At 33.0% G+C, this 24,540-nt stretch overlaps 1 protein-coding gene and 1 non-coding gene across 17 annotated transcripts in view; both read right to left on the bottom strand.

Annotated features, from left to right (window-relative positions):
* LRRIQ1 (leucine rich repeats and IQ motif containing 1) overlaps positions 1-24,540 on the bottom strand; it is a 214,479-nt gene that overhangs the window by 27,784 nt on the left and 162,155 nt on the right. For all 16 annotated transcript variants that reach the window (XM_070254620.1, XM_023631410.2, XM_070254613.1 and 13 more), the window contains 2 exons: positions 8,799-8,931; positions 6,311-6,371 (listed from right to left, as the gene is read on the bottom strand). In XM_070254620.1, the coding sequence (XP_070110721.1) occupies positions 6,311-6,371; positions 8,799-8,931 (194 nt within the window). The remainder of the gene's footprint in view (positions 1-6,310; positions 6,372-8,798; positions 8,932-24,540) is intronic.
* Positions 16,256-16,359, bottom strand: LOC111771141 (U6 spliceosomal RNA). The gene has a single exon (XR_002804809.2). It is a non-coding gene; the product is annotated as a U6 spliceosomal RNA (small nuclear RNA).

The raw sequence follows: 24,540 nt of genomic DNA, 5'->3' as shown, positions 1-24,540 counted from the left end.
GCCTCTATAACTGAATGAGGGAATTACTTATAATAGACAATATATAATTCCTTATAATAAATAAATATATCTATAAAATCTCTCTCTATATATGTGTGTAAAATAAATCTCTTTATATATATTTATATATATATATACACACACACACACATGCATAAAAATCTCTAGATAGATTTTCCAGGTAGATGGATAGCCCAGAGGGGGCTGATGGTGTAATTTGCAGTCTGAGTCTGAAAGCAGGTGGGATGAGTCATCTTACTGTTCTTTTTCAAGATTGCATTGGCTATTCTAGGTCCTGTACACACACACACACACACACACATACACACAAATATGTATAAAATATAAGAGAGATATATTTCATATTGGTTCTGTTTCTCTGGTGGACTCTGATTAAAATAACTACCAAATAGTTCCTTTGTGCCTCCTTCTAGTAACTTGTCCTCAGAAGCAACTGCTGTTTTGATTTCTTTCACCATTGGAGAGGTTAGCTTTCTCTGTTCTTGAACTTAATATAAAGAAAATCATACAGCATGTACTGTTTTGTGTCTGGCTTCTTTCACTCACTATATTGTTTTTGATACGGGCCATATTGCTCTGTGTATCAGGAGTTCATTTCTTTTCATTTCTGAGTAGGTATGCCATTGTAAGAATATACCACAGTTTATCCATTCTCCCACTGAGAAACATTTAGGATGTTTGTATTTTTTGGCCTTTATCAACAGAGCTGCTATGTGATTTTCATACAGGTGTTTATGTGGACATTTGCTTTCATTTCCTTTGAGTAAGCATCTAGGAGTAGAATTAACAGGTCATAGAGTAGGAGTATGTATAACTCTATAATAAATTGCCTATTTTCCAAAAGGGTTTTATCAGTTTTCATTATACTAGTAATGTATGAGAGTTCTAGGTGTTCCATATCTTTGCCTACATCTGTGCTTTCTGTCTTTTAAATTTTAACCATTCTAGTGCTGTGTAGTAGTATCTCATTGTTTTAATTTAAATTAATGTGCTTATTAACCATTCAAATATCTTCTTTTGTGAAGTCTCTCAAATCTTTTGACTTTTTTTTATAACTTGGGTTATTTATCTTTATATTATTTATTTTAGGTGTTTTTAAAAAGTATATTCTGGATACAAGCCCTTTGTTGGATGTGTACATGGGGAGGAGGGGTTATTTGCATGTGGAGCGTTGCTTGTGGAAAGAGAGAAAGTTGAGAGAGAGAGAGAGAATATGAATTTTTCTTCCAGGATGTGGTTGGGTTTTTCATTTCTTTTCATTCTGTGAATGGTGTCTTTATAAGTGCAAATGCTTTTAAATTTGATGAAGTACAATTTATCTTTTTCTTTTCCGATTTATGTTTTTCTTTGTTCTAAGAAAACTTTGCTTACCCCAGGTTTGTGAAAATATCTTACTACGTTTTCTTTAAGAAGTTTTATAATTTTAGCTTTTCCATAGGCCCATAATTCATCTCAAATTCATTTTTAAGTAAGATGTGAAGGAGGAGCCAAGACTCACTTTTTTTCCATGTAGATATCCCAGTTGTCTGGCACTATTTGTTGAAAAAATTATTCTTTCCCTTTTTTAATTGCTTTGATATCTTTAAGGAAAATCAATTAACCATGTAAGTGTGGTATTTTCTTGGACTCTATTCTTTTCCATTGATTGGCTTTTCTACCTGTATGCATATAACACACAGTCTTGATTACATACTGGGGCTTTCTAGCAAGGTTTGAAATCAGGTAGTATGAGTCTTCTTAATATTCTTTTCAAGATTGCATTGACAATTTAAGGTCCTGTGCATCTCCATATACAACTTAAAATTTGTCCATTTCTACTAAAATGTTTTCCAGGATTGTACTGAATTTATAGATCATCTGGGGAGAATTGACATCTTACAATTTGAGTCTTCCTACTCATGAATATGGTGTAGCTATTCTTTTGTTGTTTTGGAGGAAGATTAGCTCTAAGCCAACATCTGCCATCAATCCTGTTCTTTTTGCTGAGGAAGATTGGCTCTGAGCTAACATCCATGCCCATCTTCCTATATTTTATATGTGGGACGCCTGCCACAGCATGGCTTGATGAGTGGTGCTAGGTCGGCGCCTGGGATCTGAACCCATGAACCTTGGGCCGCCAAAGCAGAGTGTGCCAACTTAACTGCCTCACCACCAGGCTGGCTCAAGCTCTTTTACTTTTTTAAAGCAATGTTTGATAGTTACTAAGGAGATCTTGCACATCTTAATGTTAACATTTATCCCTAAATATTTTACATTTTTTACATTGTGGCGAATGGAAGGTTTTTTAAATTAAATTTTTCTAAAGTTTGTTGCTAATATATGGAAATATGTATATATATATTTTTTTCCCTCCAAGAATGGGCTTGAAGGGTAATAAGGCCTAGAAAGACCTATTTTAATAAACACTGACAGATTTCCTTCCAGAATGACTGTACCAGCTTCTACTTTCACCAGCCATCCATCAGTGTTTCCACATTGTTAACAGCACTTTACATTACCCCAATCTTCTGATTTTTGCTATTCTGATGAGTATAGTCATGTAACTTCTTAGTTTTAATTTTTATTCCTCTGGTTATATAACTGAGCATCTCTTCATATGGATTTAGCATTAAGCATCATTCCTGTGAACTATCTATGTATATTATTTTTCTATTGCATTTATATTTCTTTTTCATTGGGTTAACTGACTTTATATTGTTCATTTGCAGGAGTTCTTTTTATATTTAGGTAGTAAGCTATTGTTAGTTTTAGGAGCTGAAAATAGTATGTCCATCTCTATAATCTGTTAACCTTTCCTATAAATTCCTCCATAGGGAGGAATATTTAATCTAACACAGTCAAGTCAATCAATTGCCACATAATTTATACTATTTGTATCTTTTTAGAGAAGTCTTTCTTTATTGCTAAGTTCCAAAGATATTCTTAATCATTTTATTACATCAGTTCCATAGCTTTACCTTTCACATTTGAGTCTTTAAAACTTCTGAATTCCCTTTGAACATTGTAAAGGTTGTATATGGTTTACATATAGCCCTGTTGTTTTCTCAATGCTAGTTTCCTGAATTCTATTTACCAACAATCTGACTTTTCCCACCTTTATCATATATTACATTCAAATATAGCCATAGGTCTATTCCTGAACTCACTACACATATCCATTGGTCTATTTATCCAAGCCTGTGCTAGCACCACAAAATGTACTTTAGCTTTGAAGTAAGTCTTTTTTTTTTTTTTTTTTTTTGGTGAAGAAGATTGTCCCTGAGCTAAAACCTGTGACAATCTTCCTCTGTTATGTATGTGGGATCCTGCCACAGCCTGGCTTGATGAGTGGTGTGTAGGTCTGTGCTGGCGATCCAAACTTGAGAACCCCAGTCTGCCGAAGCGGAGTGCACAAACTTAATTAATATACCACCTGGCTGCCTCCTGAACTAAGTCTTTATACCTGTGACACAAGTTGCTCTTCTTTTTCAAAGTTGACTTATATAATCTTGAGTTTTTATTTATCAATACATATCTTAGAATGAGATTTTTCAGGTTCCTAATAAAACAGCTGTAATTTTGGCTGGAATTGCTTGTAATTTGTGGATTTATTTGTGGACCGTTGACACATTTTATATACTATGTTGTTGCATCCATGAATGCTAAACTTACTGAGTATAGTGGATATTATCATCTCTCACTCAGATCACTTTTAATAACTGAATCAGATTCCTCCAGCAGCTAGGAAAGTTGAAGCCTGGGGGATCTCAGCTGAATCCCTCTCTGGAAATTGTCCTTAGATGAAAAGAGCTGCCGCGCCCAAGCCACACCCTTTCCTGAGGAGATGCAGGGTCATAAAAGCCTGGTCCTCTTGACTCAAGCTGGCACAACTCAAAAGGGTCTACCTACTGCCAGAGCTCAATTCCTCTGCTGCAACTCTGTCGCAGTTCCCCTTCTCCCTCTGCTCAATCCTGCATCTTTCATCCTTCAAAGGAGTTGTTCTTGAAAGTCTTCCCCAATAAATGTCCTGCACTCAAGTATCAGAATCTCAGAGCGTATCTCCTGGGGAAGCTGAACTATGACAGTCTTCTGCAGGAAAATCCTTGAGTTTTGGGGGATAAGTTTAATCAACAATATAATTATTTAGATCTACAACAAGCCTTCTGATATATATTTGGAAGTAAGTAAAATGATATTTTATTTCCATTTTTCTCATTCTTGTCTGTTGCACAATATGCTTTGATCTTGTTTGGAAGACAAAGATGTTATTTATTGGCTTCCTCAAAACCCACCTTTGAATGCCTGATTATGTCTTACTCTGTCCTCACTCTTGAAGGTTAGTGAAGAGTATTCTGGATGATATTTTTATTTACTCCTATTATTAAGAAATAACTGCATTGTCTTTTGATATGCATTGTTTCTGATATGATGTCAGCTGTCAATCTAATCATTGTTCCTTCATCGAAAATCTTTCAATTCACTAATTCTCTCTTCATGATGTCCAGTCCAGAGTTTATTTCAGGGATAATATTTTCAATTTCCACAATTTATAATAGGCTCATTTGCATATCCATCTTCCTCTAATCAAAATTTGATCACTTTGGTTCCATAATTTTCTTTCCATTTACTATTAGTATTATTCCTGTATCTTTGAGGATCTTATAGTAGCAGCAGTTGCAGCTTTTTTTTCTTCTAATTTTCCTCTTAATTATGGCCTGGTCCCAGTTGTGCAATTATCTGCCTCTACATCCCCAGCATAAGTAAGTTGCCTTCATTCCCCAACACTCTCGGCCTTCAATTATCCCAGTATCCATCCTTTTGGCATAAATTCCTGATCCCTTCCCCTGTGTCTACTCTCAAACACATATAAAATCTATGTGTTTTTGTTCTACTACCACTTATCTTGTTTTTCTGTTCAGCTGTACCTTTTTAATATGAAAAAAAGCATTTATCATTGCTATGTTTGTCATATAGTTGTATGTAGTATAATATAGTGGGATATGGAAGAAGGAAATTAATGTCAGAGCATTAATCTCATAGAATCATTGTGATTAGTAATCTACCCAATCCATTTCCATTCATTTTTAGAAGTATAATAATAATTAAACATAATATCACTTTTTTTATCCTGGCATTCCTGAACACTTTAATATTCCCCATTCTTGCTCCAAAGTTGCCACTCAACATTCTGTGTGAAAGTGTTAATCAGTAATATATGCGGTGTTAATAGACTGAAGTACCAATTTTCCTATGGCAATCTACATGCCACTCTGCCAGAGGGGTCTCTATCAAAATGCAAGGAAATATTTGCTGAGTGATTATTTCAAATCTGTGCATAGATTCTACAAATATTTTCATAAACACATTGATTACAGCTATTGCTGTAATTTTGCTCCATCTTTCGTGAAAACTCCTTGAATGAGTGTTCATGAGAATAATGACTATAACTGCTCTGGATACCATAATACTAGTTTCCAATAGAAAGTTCATTATCTTTTTATACTAAATTCTACATGGTAAGCTAAATTATAATCAGTTTTCTTGGCAAATGTGGAATCTGAGCGAGGAGTATTAGTTGGTTGATATAAATGGAAGGTGTCATAAAGTTAGGGTCACCTGATACCTCCATTTTCACCTGCCCAGGAATCCACATACTTCTGTCGTTAGTTAGGGTACTCTCTTCTCTGGAAATTTCTGGAAACACACTGAAAATTTCATGTCTTGTGGGCTCCTTTTTTCTAGACTCCATATTGGCCATTCTCCTTCTGTTGACATAGTCTTCCTTCTAATAGCATATAGTACAATTGACTTTAGCAATGCACACACAGTTATATTGTCTAGAGTCTACAATCTGGTTACCATGTTTAGAACTTGGCTGTTCTTAAAGCTCCAATAATTTACACTTTATTACTTAGAGTGGCTGAGTTCACAGTTACTTGTTAACTTTTATCTGGCTTGATTTTCTGAGTTGTGAAAGTACTTTGCAGTTTCCCTCAAGTATCTTACTCTTCTAAATCATTCAAGAAAGTAATATGATAATGCAATTTCCTGAGTAATTTTATTTTAATTATGTAGCATGCTAATATTTTTAAATCTCCCATATAGAATTAATATATAAAGTAATATATTTTAGAGTTATATTACAAATCAAGAAAACGTTATTTTAATAGATAGCATTTTGAGATTACCCCAAATAGATACAGTTGTGATATTTTCATAATTTTTACTAATTATGGACATATTTTAAAGTACCATTTATTGAGTACTGATATCTACAACATTTTTCTGTAACTTTAAACACATTTCTTACCACAAGCTGAACTCTTCCACCATTAAGTACGTCAGGATCTAACTCGGGCAAGAAGTGATTGCTGCATAGTGATGAAAATAGAAAGCATATTATTATAGAAATGTAGAGGAAGAATGTGAAAGAAATGCCCAATAAAAAGCTTGAGAGAAATCAATAATTTACAAAATGGAAATAATAGTTTTCCTAATTCAGGTTACATGCAAAGATCTATACAAATTTACTTCTTTCCATAGTCATTTTAAAATTTAATTTGACATAAAATTTAAATTTCTAAATAACACTTTAATGCCACAATTCTTTGCCAAACATAAAAGAGCAAAAATTTGAAAGTACAAATAATGATAGCTAATAAGTTATAGAAAAATAAATATTTTATTTACATTTACTTATGTGTCTTGTCTTATGAGAAAAGCAAAGCTTCCTATTTTAAAAATAGCTCTAGTGTGTTTAACTCATTAAATACTAAATACTAATGCTCACAATTAACTTTTGTTTAAAACTAGAACATTGATATTTGGCTTTTCAAGAACTGCTGTTCTTAAAAACAATTTTTCTTAAAATATTACTACCCTTTCCTTTATATATTATAGTTTCAAAAGAGAAAATCCATGAACAATTGCCTGTTACATCATATGTTTAAATGTAACTTACTTAGAAGGGATATTGTTAAATGTTTAAACATATCTAAAATACATCCTGAAATATTTTGCTTATATTTTTCACATTATCTATACTAATGCTCTTAAATTTCTGAACCAGACCTCTTATATCTGGTTAATATAGATGGTAAGCTATGGGTTATATTATATTTGTTTTTAGTTCTAAGAATGTCATCTTATAAATTATGCTAAATTGATAAAAATCAACATAAATAAATTGTGCTTGCATTAATTAGAATACTTAGTAAAATAAAAAATCCTCAAATGTTGATATTATGCTAAATTGATAAAAATCAACATAAATAAATTGTGCTTGCATTAATTAGAATACTTAGTAAAATAAAAAATCCTCAAATGTTGATCACTTTATTTCTCCTTTCTTTGATCACAATGAAATAGAAAATAACAATCCAGGTTATTAAATGTTATTTTAATTTTACTTTCATTCTTTTTTTTAATATTTTTAAAAGAATTACATAAATAGAATTGACCACATATGAAGGTTTCAATTCATACATATTATAAAAAGGGACTTCATTTTTTTTACACAGTTTAACTTGCTGCTAAATTAAATTTTAACCCTCATAATTGTAGGATCTGGTTTGTTTGTTTGTTACTCATTTAAATAGTTATTACTCACAATGCCTGGAAACGTTTCCAAAGTGTTACCTACATTTAGATTCAATATCAGCTTATATACTTAACAAACACTTATAACAGCACTTTTTGTTTTACTGTTTTGTGGATATATGTAGCTAAAATGAAAATGCTGAAAATCCATGTCAAAAATATTATCTCTGGACTTTTATTTCCTTAAAACTTTGGTTCAGTAGTTATGTGCATACATGCTTTATATTATGTTGTTATGGGCTGAATTTTGTTCTCTCAAAATTCATATGTTGAAGTCCTAATACTCATACTTCAAAAAATGTGACTGTATTTGGATATAGGACCTTGAAAGAGTAAAGTAAAGTAAATGAGGTCATATGGGTGGGCCCTAATCCAGTATGACTGGTGTCCTTAATAAGGAGAGGAGAATAGAACTCAGACAACACAGACTGAGGGAGGATCATGTGAGGACACAGTGAGAAGGTGACCATCTGCAAGCCAAGGAGAGAGGCCTCCAAAGAAACCAGAATGACTAACTCCTTGATTTTGGACTTGCAGCTTCCAGAATTGTGAGAAAATAAGTCTCTGCTATTTAAGCCAATCAATCTGTGGTATTTTGTTACGGCAGCCCTAGAAACTAATGTAACAAAAATTAATTGATTACCTATTAGGTTCAAGGCACCTTGTTTGTTGCTAAGGGATAGAAACATTTGATATCCTCAACCTTGTGAGCTCACCTCTCTCCTGTGAGATAAAGATCTTATCATCTCACTTTATATCGGAGGGGAAACTGAAGCATTAAGATATCATTGAAAATTAGTTATACGACTAGTAAAGTAGCAGTGTCAGGGTTGAGTTATCATCTTAACTGTCAAACATAAATGATAACAAAAATAACAAAATAAAATACAACCTCCAATACATAGGATATTCATAAACATTAATGGATACCATGCATTTTACTTTATAAGGTAGAATCATTCGTGTGATTCAACTGTTGATATTAAGCATTACAGAGACAGAGTTCTCAAACATTTTAGGGTGAAAAATATAAAGAGTGATTAAATCTATTCTATATAAGAGGCCTTTTTATAAACTGGTAATGTGGTGTATTGGCCTTTGGCTATAAAGCCATGTTTGTTTTAGCACAATTAACCTAGGTTTCACTTTTCAAGAAGTGTTTACAATACAAAAATCTAATTTAAAGGAAATGACCTCACCATTTCATATTTCTGGAACTAGTTGTTTCATGAACCCCAACCTGTGTGTGAAGCCACTGGTATGTATATTCTTTACTCCTTTCTAATTTTTCATTTGCAGTGGTATCCTTGCAGATAAATTCCTCCTCCTTACCTGGGGAAGAAATATGGAATAGTTATTTGTTATTTAAAGAGATCAAATTTTGGCCAAGCAGTCCAGTCTAGGCTAACAATTTTATCACAAGAAAGAAAAAAGAAAAGATTAATTCATGGGAGCAAAATCATCTGTAAGAAAAATAATGTCACGCACTTACAGGTTAAGTATTTTTCCTGTTTGAGTTTTAAACCCACCTATTTTGAAAAACAAAGGAAAAGTTTTAATGCAACCAACATTTTATAAGGCTTGTTTTTTAATTAGAAAATGCAAAGACATTTTTGGTAGACAGTAGCATTCTAGTATAAAAAGAATATCTGTGCACTATGATGTCTCTTCAGGCTTATTTTAAGGTCCAATTTTTCTTATACTAGCCTTATCCATACGAAGAGTTTATAAATTATACTGAGGTTATTTGAAACAGAGTTTTTATTTTACATAAAGTGCAGCTTGTTTTGTGTAAGCTAATACAACATTTTAAGCTAGAAATCTAATTTATATCAGGTTTAGAGAATCTGTGGTTATGCCAGAGCAGCTATTTCAAAGATGGAGGGGGGAGCATGACAATGAAGTTGGGAGTGGAAAATATGCAAGAGGAGAAATTATGCAAGGTAAGAATGCAAGGTAACAAACATCAAAGAAAACAAAATAGAAAATAAAAAGAAAAATCCAATCCTTAGATTCAAATGTAAAATTTACTATACATATGTTTGTGTTTTTTAAAAAATCTGCAGACATTGCCGCTATGTCAATGACATGCATTTCAGAGTTATACCGAGGGCCTGTTGGTTTAGAGCCTTCCTCCATAGACTCCATCTTTAGACTGCTTCTTTTTTGATGGCATCACTGTATTTAGGGACTTGTTAGCTTTGCAGGCCTGACTGACAGTACACCAGAGAAATGCACCTCTTGAAAACTAACTGGTAATCAAACTCACAAGAATCCTATAATCTAAAACATGATATTTCAAATGTCAATTTATTACTTTAACTATTCATTCACTATAGATCATAGAAAGTTACCTTTTATTTGCAAATTATTTGGAAAACAAATGAAGCATGGTGCAAACTCTATTTTGAATGCTTGGTGCATGTGCACACACACCCTCATACATGTCCACACAAGCTTATTTGTCATTCTTAATATGTTGAGGATGATACATCTATCATTTCTTTTTTTTTCCTTAAAAATTGCTGTAGCAATTAGTGAAATGATTCTAATTTTCAATCCAAAGAGATATTGGAGCCAGTTCTCAGGAAAGCTAAAAATCAGAATGTTTATTTCTCTAAACTCTGTGTTACTTAGTAAAGTTAACTTCCTATCAGTTTTCATGCCAACTTATGTTTCTGAAACAGCCACATCCCTTGCATCCTGAGCTTAAGCCAACTCCTCCATAGCTGCTATATTGGAAGAACAATTACTTCCCATGAGAGGAGGGGAGACCATTGAATCCATGAGCAGACACCATGTTGATAAATGGCCTTATGAGTATACAGAAACTATAAGGGACACTCAAACAAAGGGAAGATCTGGCATTGTCACACTCAGTTACCACACAGCATTAAGTCTCTTCTCCAGCAGAATCCCAGCTTTTTATCTGCCTTTCACAGCTGCCCAGATCAGATGTTGGCCCCATGTGTACAGTGACAGAAGATAGTGAGGACTCTGACCCAGATCATCAACTGAGCCCACAGTTGGAACCTTACCTCCTGTTGATATGTATCTTCTGTACAGAGAATCCTTCCGTAACAAGTGTACCTTTAGCTAAAAGTAAAAATTATCTCTTTCTTTCTGTTTTTAAAAATAGTGACATATATTTGCAATAGTCACTTTTTAAAGTACTTATTTTGGAACGTTTTCCTCAACTCTGCAATAATACTCCATAAACCCTAAGTGGTTTTACATCTAAACTCAGCCAAGGTTCTAAACAACAATCCTTGAGGAAAGATGACAAATTTCAGTGCAAGGTCCAATTCACATTAGCCATTTCACCCTAAGGTGAATAACTTTTTACCTTCTCCTCCAGTTACTCTTCTCTTTCTCCTTCCCTAATTAGATAAATTTCTTGAAATAGTAGACAAAGCTCAGTCTTTGTTGACTTATTGCCATTCATGCATCAGCCCACTGCCATGTGGCTCCCTCCCCATACCATTTCACTGGAACTGTTCACACTGAGATCACTAATACTGCTAAATCTTTGGGATTTTTTGAAGTTCTTATCTTACTGACTCCTCTATAATATTACACACTGTTGTTCACTCCTTCCTTCTTAAAAGGCTTATTTCCTTTGGATTTTGTGTCTTTGCACTCTCCTTGTTTTTCTCTGACCTTTTGTCGAAACCCTATTTTCCTTCAAGGGCACCTCTTCCCTTGTCATTCCTTCCAATCTCAGCATTCTTCTCTGGGGTTCTATCCTGGCTCCATCTTTTTCTTACGCTATACTTTCCTGTATGAGGATATTCATTCAAGTTCTTCAGTCACTTCCACATCTTCTGAAACATGTATCCATCCAAAGCCTCTCCATTTAAGTATCCCAGAGATAATTTAACGCAAGTATGTAAAGAAGCTTAACCTATGTATTATCCCACCTTTTCCAAGTTCCTATAATGCTACCACCATCGTCAGTGTACAACTCAGGAACCAGAGTGTTCTACTGAACCAGCATTCTTCCTCATCCTCCAACTGCATGTTTTACCTCCTAAATTCTTTTCAATCTGTTGAATCTCCTGTATTCCCATTGCCACTATTTTAATTCAGGCTACCATAATCTCTTCTGAATTACTGTAACAGCCTTTTCACTGCTTTTTTTACTTTTGGTCTTGCTCCCATGTATATATCTCCATACTGCAAATGGTCTTGATAAAAGTACAAATCTAATTGTGCTATTTCATAGGTTAAAATTCTGGTTCTCCATTGCCTTTGGATAATGTTCAAAATTTTTTGGATAGCATATAGGCCTCGAATATACTTTTGGACACATCTCTTCAACTCCTGATTCAATCACCCAGATATTATAATTACTAAAATTGGTCTTTTTTGCCTATAGACCTCATGCTTGGGATTATCTACTTTATCAGTGTTGTTCCTACTTTAGGTCTTCAGGTCTCAGTTTAGAAATTGCATTCTTTGGGGTAAGCCCCTGGTCTCCCAACACTGCATTCTTTGTTCAACTTAGGTTAGAGATGTCCTCCAAAAATCCTGTAGAGACCCCACAATAGGATTTATTACGTTGTATTTTACTTTCTGATTCATGTGTCTGTTTTGCCTACTAGGATAAGTCAAGTGGTACTTAGTAGGATGGTGCTCAACAAATATTGGTGAAATAAAGGAATAATTTTCATAGCTGATTAATATTCTCTCAGTGCCCTGAGAAATGTGGAGCTGGAATTTAGATTTTAGAGGAACATGTGCATTGTGGAGAATAACACATATTTAAACATGATTAATTATTACAATAGAAATTTCAGCTCTGAAAGTCAGAATTAGATTGGGATAAAAATTGACAACTAAAGGTAGCAAATTAAAAAACAAAACAAACCAAAAAATCCTCCATCATATAAGGCTACTTTATACAACGTCTACAATGTACACAGTCCTAGAGGAAAGCAGTTCAGCCTTAAGAATTTCACTAAACGAAATGAAGTTTTTTTTTTAATTAATGGAAATATTTTTCTTTTCTTCATAAAGAGAAAAATAAGTGTTCATTAAGCCCATATGCTTCAAATAAATCAGTTTTCTAAATTTTCAATATAGCCTAATATACACAGGGAGATTAAGATTCAATTATCATTTGTATTTTTAATACATATGGCAGCTTTCCCCTGACTATTTTCTTTTCCCTTAATGGCCTTTCTCGGTAATATAATAACAAAATACTCTTGGTTTCATGGATGGAGATGAGTTCATTTCTTTACCAAAAGCTTTTGGAGGATATGGTTGCCGGCTGAGCAAAATGCTTTTACATGCGATGGAAATATTTTTGCTAACTTTGATAAATGGCTGGTTCTATGTATCTTATGCTGGAAATACTAAAAATATGATTTACATTATAAAGTATAAGTGGCTTGTATCTGTTTATTAAAAGAAGTTATTGCATCATACCTCACAAATAAAGCACAAATAAAATTGGGAGTCTGGCTTAAATGTTACACTAACAGAATTTGAAATTCATTAACATCTGTATAAATACTTGTTGATAGGCTGTTTATAGCTTCTTCCTTAACCAATCCAATCTGTTGTTGGAAAGTTGACAGCGCTGGCATGAAACCAATAACTCTCTAAGAGCCATTTGTGTGTGACAAGCAACATCCCTATTCTTTTAAAATATGTTTAAATATATATGTAATTGATCACTGAGGAAAAATGACTTCATGAATAAAGAAGAGGATTGTTGGTGAAAAAGTTTAAAAACAGAAATTTTGGGAATCGAGCCAAAGCTGTACGTAAGGGTCGAAGGCTAACTGCCCCACTGATCACTCCTTTACATATTTCACTATATTTTATGGCAGAGAGGGTAAAAAAAAATACTAGAATGAAAAATACTTGCTAGTTTCTGACATTTGAATTAATTTTCAAAATTTGTCTGTTTAGGAGTTGGGTAGTACATAAAGTGTATGAATGACCTCTACAAAAGCAAAGAAAAATAAAAGTGAGTTACTAAATCATATCCTTAAAAATATATGGATTTTGCAGACACAATTTTCAATGTTATGGAATTGCTAGATTTAAGTGAAACCCTCCGGAAAACAGAAACATCCTTTTACAAAGTGGGTGTAGCTGTGCTTATTAACCAGCTATAGTAAGTGTTCTGTATTCAACTTATGTATAATTCTACCTGAAAGCATATGTTTTGCCATTTGTATTGTTCAGTTGAGCTGTATCTCCTCATTAATATCTTTATAGTGAAATAGCAAATACTACATAAAGAGTGATTCTTTGGTTTATTCTGTGAGAGCCACATAACTCAAGAAAACTGCAGTTTGTTAAAGTCAAAATGTATAATGTGTCTCCATGTTTGCTGTTAACCAGGGCTGGGACTAGGGTAAGGCAAGTTGGACAAATGAGATACTTGCCTTAGATACAAAATTTAAGGTGGTGCCAAAAAACTCATTCATCAATGTAAACAATATTTTAAAATAAAAATTAATGCAAAATCCATTATGAACAAAATATCAAAGTTTTAAATGACAAGATCAGTAACAGCACTGTGCCAAGCTCTGCTGGAGCCTGAGGTAAAAGGAAAAATTACTAATACTGATCCGTCTCTGCCATGGTATTGGCAGATTGGTCCATTTCTATCTAATACTAATACACATGTCAACAGGATATTCTTTTTAGAACTACCTAGTAGCTATTGTCTAAGATTGCTTTCTACTGTTTCCTGTCAATCTGGCACACCATTTAATTTTCCACTAGAAGAGGCTGTATAATTGTGACATGTGAGAGATTAGTTATAGAATGAGTTAATTCAGTCTATAAAGGAAAGGTGATACCTTATTCATCTTTCTATCTGCCTAGCAACTAACTTGCACATAGTAAGTTGACTTTTTCACTTACTAGCTGTTTAATGTTGGGAAAATTATTTACCTTCTCTCTGCCTCAGTTTTCAATCCTCTTAAAATGTGTAAAACAATAATGTAAAATAATAGAACACCTATAATGCCTAACATATAGTGAGGATTTAACAACTGTAGCCGTTTTTCTATTGTTTTTTTAAACAGTGTGAAGTGAACTCCATTATGCATAGCCTTAATGTCATCTCAATTTCCATAGGCTAAGATTCAAGCACCCTGCAGTGAGACAATCTGCAGAAGTTTCTAAATCTAGGCCAAGATCAAGGTGGCAGGAGAGGAAGATTCCAGGATTAACCACAAAACTAGACAGAACAATGTTCTGGGGTGAGTCCAGGAAGTCCTCCTTACCAGAATTCTAAATCTTTAACAGGTATTATTTAAAGGTATTTTATGTCATAATATGTGAGGATTTTAGTGTGTCTTTAATAAAGAAAAATTAATTTCCAAAAGATAAGAAGAGTACACAGCCCTAATTGATTTGAAGTTATTTCAAATAATTTTTAGCAATTGCTCAGTAATAACCATGAAGGAGGCTCCATTGACATGATTCTCTCCTGTTTCACTCTCTCAATTTAATTATCCTTGGAAAATATTCCTCTATCCAACCTAGACTCCCTCAGGGAGTGTTAATATAGTAGGTCATCCAAACTAGGGCCCACCCCAATAGAATAATGGAGAGTATGATGATGTAAGTAGGTTGGCTTTCAAAATAACATGCTCATAATGGCCACATAAATGTTACTGCCACATGTTATTTGTTTATTTGTTTGTTTTTTGGTATAGTTTTAGACTTTATGCTCCTGCCATATCTAAAAGTTTCTACTCTTTGGTAGAAAGACATCTGTAATTCTACTCATTCATGTATATTTATTAATTAAGGGACAAGTAGATGGTTTATTTCCTTTACTAGTTTCATTACAAGAGAAGCCAGTAAGTGGCATGATATTGATACATTGGTGTTAGAAGCTTGATGAACCCAATTAAACATTTTTTTATATCATTGTGTGACTTTTTTCATAACTATGAAACAGAAATGCTCATAGCACATACGTCTATACATTCATAATGCATTTCTCATTGTCTATTAATTTTCTGTATCCAATGATTTCTATATTTGTCAAACTGAAGAATACAGATATACTTCTGTTACAGAGATATCACATGAAATACTGAATATATATTAAAATATTTCTTGCATTATAAAAAGCAATAAGTAAATGTAAGCAAAAATAATTTTCTTTCACAATTTGAGTGACAACACATTAGAGACTAATAAACCTGGCCCCAAACTTATTGTTTTCCATAGGCAGTAATTTAAACAAGTATCCCCATAGCCTGCTGAAGATTTAAAAGTTTTCTAAGTGGATACTTCATTAATACAAAATTTTATCTTTTATTACATTATCTTTAGAAAGATAACATTTTATGTAGAAGAACTCTATTTGAAAATGGATCAGGGCCTCCACTCACGGATTTCAGTTTTAATTGAAAAGACAGGTTAAAAGCATTACTTATCCATTCACACTCTAGTGGAGACAGAAGTCGACACAGGCATTATAGGTCTTCCCTACAAAATTAATTCTTAGCTTTAAACTACTCATATAAATATTGATCTCTGAAGCTCTTTTTTTGGAGTGGGAGTTGGAGTTGGAGTTGGAATTGGGGGTGGGGTATGAAGCTAGAAGGGCCCTTAATTAGGCAAGTCATCTCACTTACCAGACCCTTTGTTTTCTCATTCATGAACATAAGAAAGAAAAGCAAAACACTTCGTGACTATTCCTATCATCCTTGTGCAGGGACCATGCTAATCCCCATATCATTCCAATTTGAGTAGATGTGCTACCAATGTGAGCAATGGAAGCTCTTTTTAATCACTTTTATTTTCTCATGATATATACAATATACACAAAATATTGCACATAGCAGGTGTTTATAATTTTAAGATTTATAAATAAAATACATTATAAATATAGAAATAATTATAGGAATTATATATTACATAAATTGCATTTAAAAGATTTAAAATAATTATGTAAATAAAACTATTATAAATAACTATGTCACGTGAACCCTGCTCATTAAAAAAAAAATAGAACACCATACACCAGAAGGCCTGCTCAAAAATCCTTTACTTCTCCAGGGGCTAACCACTGTGCTGAAGTTTATAACCTTGATTTTCCTGACTTCTTTTATAATTTTTACCACCTATGTATTAAGCAATATAGTGTAGCCTTGTTGCTTTTGAACTATACATAAATAGAACAATTCTGGAGTTATTCTTTTGTCTTCATTTATTCAATATTGTTTGTGACATTCATCTATGCTTCTGTGTTTAGATCTAATTTTTAATTTTTTATTGCTGCACTGTATTCCACTGTATGGATGTATTGAGTTTATTCACTCCATCGTTGTTGGCCACATGGGGAGTTTCCAATGTTTGGCTGTTAAGGACAACACTGCTCTGACTATCCTCGTACAAGAGCTTCTATAGGGCAAATATCTAGGAGCGTAATTGAAGGACTATATGATATGCATATCTTCAACTCTACTGTAATGTCTAATTGTTTTCCAAATGTTTATACCAAATTATATGCCAATCAGCAAAATAATAAGAGTTCCATTGGTTTACATATTGTCCAACACTTAGCTTTGTTAGGCATTGTTTCTTTTTAATTTGCAGTTTCACTTTGCATTTCTCTGCTACCAAATGAGATGAAGCACCTTTTTATATGCTCACAAGTTAACTGGGTTTCTTCTTTTGTGAAACATATTTTAAGGGCTCTTGTTTTTCTTTTCCATTAGGCTGTATGTATTTTAATGATTTTTAGGAATTAGTTATATATTCTGGATATGAGACTTTTGTTAGTTATAAGTGTGGCAAATACCTTCTCCATCTCTACAGGTTGTCATTTCACTACTATTATCACATTTTTGGATTTACAGAGATTCTTAATTTTAATGTAAATATATTTATCAACATGACCAGTACTTTTTACATATTTTTAAAGAAATAATTCCATATCATAGGTTATGAATACATTATTCTGCATTATCTTCTGCAACTTTTATATTTTTGCTTCTTACATTTAGGTCATTAATGTAGCCAAAATTCATTGTTTTAGTATAGATAATTGTTTAAGTAAGATTTATCGAAAAGTCTATCTATTCCCCACTGATTTAGAACACAATCTCTCTTATAATATCAGTTAAACATATATGCATGGGCCTCTATCGGTTGTCATTTTCTATACTACTTTACTCTATTTCACCCTACCTTGCCCTACAATTACTAGCATACCATACCATACATCCCATCCCATCCCATCCATCCCATACAATACCATACCACATCACACTATATTCATTGTCTCATTTGCTTCAGCTCTATAATAAGTTGTGGCGTTTGGCAGCTTTGCCCACTTTATTCATCTCTGTTGAGTGTGTTTTGGCTGTTTGTGGATTTTGATTTTCCTTACAAATTTTAGATTCTGCTTGTTAACTTTCATAAACAAGTACCTTTTGGGATTTAATTGAAATTGTATAGCATCTATAAGTTAATTTGGGAAGAATTTAAATCTTTGAAATTTAGTCTTCCAATTCATGTGTATATTTGCAGTTTTTCTACGACATTTTTGATAAAGTTTTATGATTTCCTCCATAAAGTCTTGCCTACTTTTTGTGAGACACATTCTTCAGTATATGATTTAAAAAAACCTATCACACATTGCAGTTTTTTTTCTTTCTCGGTTGATTGCCTATAAGCTTAAGTTTAAGATTAGATTTAAGGTCAGTTTTGGTAAGTTACATTTTTCTAGGAATTTTTCATTTCCTCCAAATTTTCAAATGTATAGCCATAAAGTTGTTCACAATATTCTCTCACTACAGTTTTAAGTCTGTATCATTTGTCTTCTCACCCTGTTTTCATTCCTGATATTTCTACTTGCACTTTCTCTTTTATTTTCATGATTAGACTTTCGAGGGATTCATCAAATTAAAAAAAATTATTGTTGCATTGTTTGACATTTTTTCTATTTCATTAACTATTGCTCTGATACTACAATATGTAGATTATTTTATCGTTCAGTTATTTTTTAAAAAATTTCTTTATGATTTCCTTGACTCATGAATTTTTTAGATGCTTCTTAATTTCCAATAAAGTGAAAATTTTCTAGTAATAGTATTTCATTTATAGTTTATTAGCATTATATTCAGAAAACAAATTGCACATGATTTCAGTCTAAGTTAAAGTTTTGTAAACGTCCTGTGTGTGCTTGAGGATAATGTGCATTCTCCAGTTGTTCAGTATTCTATACATGTTCTTTAAGCAAATGTTATTAAATTGGTTTATCAAATCATGTCCTTGCTGATTTTTTTTTAATTTATTATTTTGTTTTGAGGAAGATTACCTCTGAGCTAACTCCTGCCAATCCTCCTCTTTTGGCTGAGGAAGCCTGGCCCTGAGCTAACATCCATGCCCATCTTCCTCTGCTTTATATGTGGGATGCCTACCACAGCACTGCTTGATGAGCAGTGCCATGTCCTCACCCGGGACCCGAACTGGCGAACCCTGGGCTGCGGAAGTGGAACATGCGCACTTAACCACTGTGCCACCGGGCCAGCCCCCCTTGCTGATTTTTTAAGTGCCTGTTCTACAAATTACTGAGAAAGATATATTAAAATTCTCCCAATTTAGTTTGGAATTTTCAAGTTCTCCTTGGTGCTTCTTTGGTCTTTGCTTTATATTATTAAAATTTTTTTAAATTAATAACAATTCATTTTTTATACCAGTTTTAGACTTAAAACAAAATTAGGAGGAAGGTAGAAAGATTTTTCCATATACTCCCTGCCCCCACACATGCAAAGCCTCCCTCATTATCAACATACTGCCCCCTCCCAGTGGTACATTTATTATAATCAGTGATCCTAAGTTGACACATCATAACCGCCCAAAGTCCATAGTTTACATTAGGGTTCATTCTTGGTGCTGTAACTTCTATGGGTTTGAACAAATGTATAATGGCATGTATCCATTTTTACAGTAACATACAGAATAGTTTCACTGCTCTAAAAATCCTCTGTGCTCTCCCTGTTCGTCCCTTCTGCCCTGCCCCAAACCCTAGCAATACTAATCTTTCTACTGTCTCCATAATTTTGCCTTTGCCAGAAAGTCAGATAGTTGGAATCATACAGTATGTAACCTTTTCAGATTGGCTTCTTCTCTTAGTAACATGCGCTTAAGGTTCCTCCATGCCTTTTCATGGCTTCGTAGCTCATCTGTTTTTAGTGCTGAATAATATTCCATTGTCTGGATGTACTACAGTTTATCCATTCATCTACTGAAGGACACCTTGGTTGCTTCAAAATTTTAGCAATTGTGAATAAAGCTGATACAAACATCTATGTGCAAGTTTTTGTCTGGACATAAGTTTCCAAATCATTTGAGTAAATACCAAAAAGTGAGATTGCTAGGTCATTTGGTAAGAGTATGTTTAGTCTTATAAGAAACCTCCACACTGTCTTCCAAAGTGGCTGTACCATTTTGCATTCCTACCAGCAATGAATGAGAGTTCTGTTGCCCCCCATCCTCAACAGGATTTGGTGTCATCAGTCTCTGGGTTTAGGCCATACTAATAGGTGTGTAATAGTATCTCATTGTTGTAATTTGCATTTCATTGATGGCATAGGATGTAGAGCATCCTTTCATACGCTTATTTGCTATCTGTATACCTACTTTGGTGAACTGTCTGTTAAGGTCTTTGGACCGTTTTTTAATCAGGTTGCTTGTTTTCTTCTTGTTGAGACTTAAGAAATTTTTGTATATTTTGGATAGCAGTCCTTTATCAGATAAGTGTTTTGTAATATGTTTTCCCAGTCTGTAGCTTGTCTTCTCATTCTCATGACATTGACTTTAACAGAACAGAAATTTTTAATTTTATTGAAGTCCAACTTATCAGTTACTTCTTTCATGCATTATGCTTCTGGTGTTGTGTCTAAAAAGTCATAGCCATACCCAAGGTCATCTAGCTTTTCTCCTGTGTCATCAAGCAGTTTTAGAATTTTCATGATTTCTTTTTCTTTTTCTTTTTTGAGGGAGATTAGCCCTGAGCCAACATCTACCACCAATCCTCCTCTTTTTGCTGAGGAAGATCAGCTCTGAGCTAATATCTGTGCCCATCTTCCTTTACTTTATATGTGGGATGCCTGCCACAGCATGGCTTGACAAGCAGTGTATAGGTCTACACACGGGATCCGAACTGGCGAACGCCAGGCTACTGAAGCGGAACTTGCAAACTTAACTGCTTTGCCACCAGGCCAGCTCCGAGGAGTTTTAGAATTTTACATTTAGGTCTGTGATCCATTTTGAGTTAATTTTTGTGAATGGTATAAGGTCTGTGTCTAGATTTATTTATTTTTTTATTTGTAGATGTCACTTGTTCCAGCACCATTTGTTGAAAAGAATATCTTTGTTCTGTTGTATTGCCTTTGCTCCTGTGTCAAAGATCAGTTGAGCATATTTGTGTGTGTCTATTTCTGGGTTCTCTATTCTATTCCATTGATCTATTTGTCTACACTTTTGCTAATACCACACTGCCTTGGTTACTATAACTTTAAAGTAAGTTTTGAAGTTGAGGAGTCTTGGTCCTCTAACTTTGTTCTTCTTCAATATAGTGTTGGCTATCCTGGGACTTTTACTTCTCCCTATAAAATTTAGAATCAGTTTGACAATATCCACAAAATTACTTGCTGGGATTTCAGTGAATCTATAGATCAAGTTAAAAAGAACTGAAATCTTGCCAATATTGAGTCTTCCTATCCATGAACATGGAATATTTACCCATTTATTTGCTCTTTATTTCATCAGAGTTTTACAGTTTTTCTCATATAGATCTTGCACATATTTTATTAGATTTTAATCTAAGTATTTAATTTTTTTGGTGGCAGTGTAAATGGTATTGTGTTTTTAACTTCAAATTCCACTTGTTCATTGCTGTTATATAGGAAAGTGATTAACTTGTGCATATTAACCTTAGATCCTGAAACCCTGCCATAATCGCTTTGGTTTAAGAAGTCTTCTTATTAATTCTTTTGGATCTTCTATATAGATGATCATGTCATTTGCAAAGACAGTTTTGTTTTTTCATTCTCAATCTGTTTACTTTTTATTTCCTTTTCTAGTCTTATTGCACTAGCTAGAATTTCCAGTACAAGGTTGAAAAGGAATGGTGAGAGGCAACATCCTTGTCTTGTACCTGATCTTAGTGGGAAAGCTTTGAATTTCTCACCATTAAGTATGATGTTAGCTGTAGGTTTTTTATAGATATTCTTTATCAAGTTGAGGAAGTTCCCCTCTATTCCTAGTTTATTCAAAGTTTTTATCACGAATGGGCAGATTTTGTCAAATCCCTTTTCTGCATCTATTGATATTATGATGTAATTTTTCTTTTTTTAGCCTGTTTACGTGATAGATACATTAATTGATTTCTGAATGTTGAATCAGACTTGCATACTTGGGATAAATCCCACTTGGTTGTGGTGTATAATTCTTTCTATAAATTGTTGAATTTGATTTGTTAATATTTTGTTGAGGATTTTTGCATCAAGTTTATGAGAGATACTGGTCTGTAGTTTTCTCTTCTTGTAATATCTTTGTGTAATTTTGGTATTAGGGTAATTCTGCTTTTGTAGAATTTGTTAGGAAGTATTCCTTCTACTTCTATCCTCTGAAAGAGATTTTGAAAATATTCGTGTAATTTCTTCCTTAAATGTTTGGTAGAATTCACCAGGAACCTTTCTGGACCTGGTGCTTTCCCTTTTGGAAGGTGATTATCTATCGTTTCAATTTCTTTAATAGATATAGGCCTATCAGCTTATCTATGTATTCTTACGTAAGTTTTGGAAAATTGTGTCTTTCAAATTGGTCCATTTCATCCAGGTTAAAAATTTGTGGGCATAGTGGCTATCATTGCATACCTTTATCGTTCTTTTAATGTCCATGGGATCTGTAGTGGTGTTTCCTCTTTCATTTCTAATATTAGTAATTTGTGTCATCTCTCTTTTTTTGCCTTAGTTAACCTGGCTAGAGGCTTATTGATTTTTATTGATCTTCTCAAAGGACTAGCTTTTGGTTTCATTGATTTTCTCTATTGATTTCCTGTTTTCAATTTCATGATTTCTTCTCCAACTCTTATTATCCTTTTTCTTCTGCTTACTTTGGGTTTAAGTTGCTCTTGTTTTTCTAATTTCCTAAGGCAGAAACTTAGATTATTGATTTTATATCTTTCTTCTTTTCTAATATACGCATTCACCACTATAAATTTCCCTCTATCCACTGCTCTTGCTGCATCCCACAAATTTTAATAAGTTGTGTTTCCATTTCATTTTCATTTAGTTTAAAAGTTTTAGTTCAAAATATTTTTTAATTTCTCTTGAGATTTCCTCTTTGATTTTTTTAGAAGTGTTGTTTAATCTCCCTTTATTTGGGGATTTTCTAGTTATTTTCCTGGTGTTGATTTCTAGTTAATTCCATGTGGTCTGAGAGTAGACATCTTATATTATATTTGAGGCTATTTTATAATAGTTCATTAAAACTAAAAGTATTATATTTTCCTGGTAAATTGAAGTTTTTATCATTTTGAAATCACACTGCTGTTTAGTAATGTTTAGTAAATATTTAGTAAATTTACTTTAGTAAATTACTAATTTTTAGTATATTTTCTAATGTTCAGTAATGCTTTTTTTTATGCTGTGAAGTCTATTTTGTCTTATATTAATATAAAAACACCAGCTTTCTTTTTGTTAGTGTTTTTGTGGTATATTTTTTCTATCCTTTTACTTTCAAACTTATTGTACATTTATAATTTAAGTTTGGCTCTTGGTTTTCATTCTTTTAATTCTAGAAACTACTGTTGTCTGCTCACTGGGTTATTTAACCATGTACATGTAATGTAAGTACTGATAGAGTTGAATATATATATACATACATATATTTATAAAATCTTATTTTATGATTTCTATTTGCCTGACTACACTGTGTTCTTTTTCTTTACTTTCTTGGCGTCATTTTGGATTGAGTACTTCTTTTCTTTCTATTGTTTTCCTTTTACTTGTATGGAAATAATATTGTTTGCATATATTCATTTTAATTTTTACCCTGGAAATCATAACATATGTAGTTAACATAATCTAAAATAAACCAATTTTTCCCTCCTTCTAGGGAATATACGAATCATAGAACATTTTAACTCAATTTAGCTCCATTCTGACTTATATATTAATATTTCTCTGTTTTTTACTTGATATTTAATTTCACAAGATATTATTATTGCTATTCATTCTGTCAATTTATGTTTGATTTTACCAACATAGTTCCTATTTATGAAGTTTTTCTATCTTCTTGCAACATGGATCTTTCATTTGTGATTTTCTTATGAAAATAACTGTCCATTTGAATAAATTTCTTTAATGAGTGTCTACTAGTAGCAAACTTAGTTTTTGTTAATATGAAAATGTCTGTATTTGTTTTTATTCTGATGAGTTCCAAATTGGCAATAACTTTCTTTCATTCATACAACTTTCAAGTCATTGAGAATATTCTTTTTTCCCTTCTGCCTTCTATTATTGTTTTTAAGACATTAGCTGTCAATTTAACTGCAGCTTCATTGAAGATAATCTGTCTACTTCTTTCTCATTAAGATTTTTTTTCTGCTGTATAGTTTTACTCTTATGAGTCTAGCTGTGGATTCCTTTTAAAATCTATCGCTTATCATTCAACTTTTGAATCCTTGGATCGATGTCTTTCATCCAGTTCAGGAAATATTTCAGTTATTATCTGATTGGATATTGCCATTGCTTTATTCTATCCTGCCAATCCTTCTGAACTCCAATTAGACATAACTTGAGCCTTCTCTAACTTTCTTTATATATTTTTATTTCTTAAGTTTTTCATTTCTTTGCTTCTCTGCACTAGATTCTATATAATGTCTTCTCACATATTTTCAAGTTTGTTATTTCTTCAGCTTTGTCTCATCTGCAGAAA

The sequence above is a fragment of the Equus caballus genome, chromosome 28 (assembly GCF_041296265.1).
Source record: "Equus caballus isolate H_3958 breed thoroughbred chromosome 28, TB-T2T, whole genome shotgun sequence".
NCBI lineage: Eukaryota > Metazoa > Chordata > Mammalia > Perissodactyla > Equidae > Equus > Equus caballus.
This window is presented reverse-complemented; position numbering and strand designations above follow the sequence as displayed.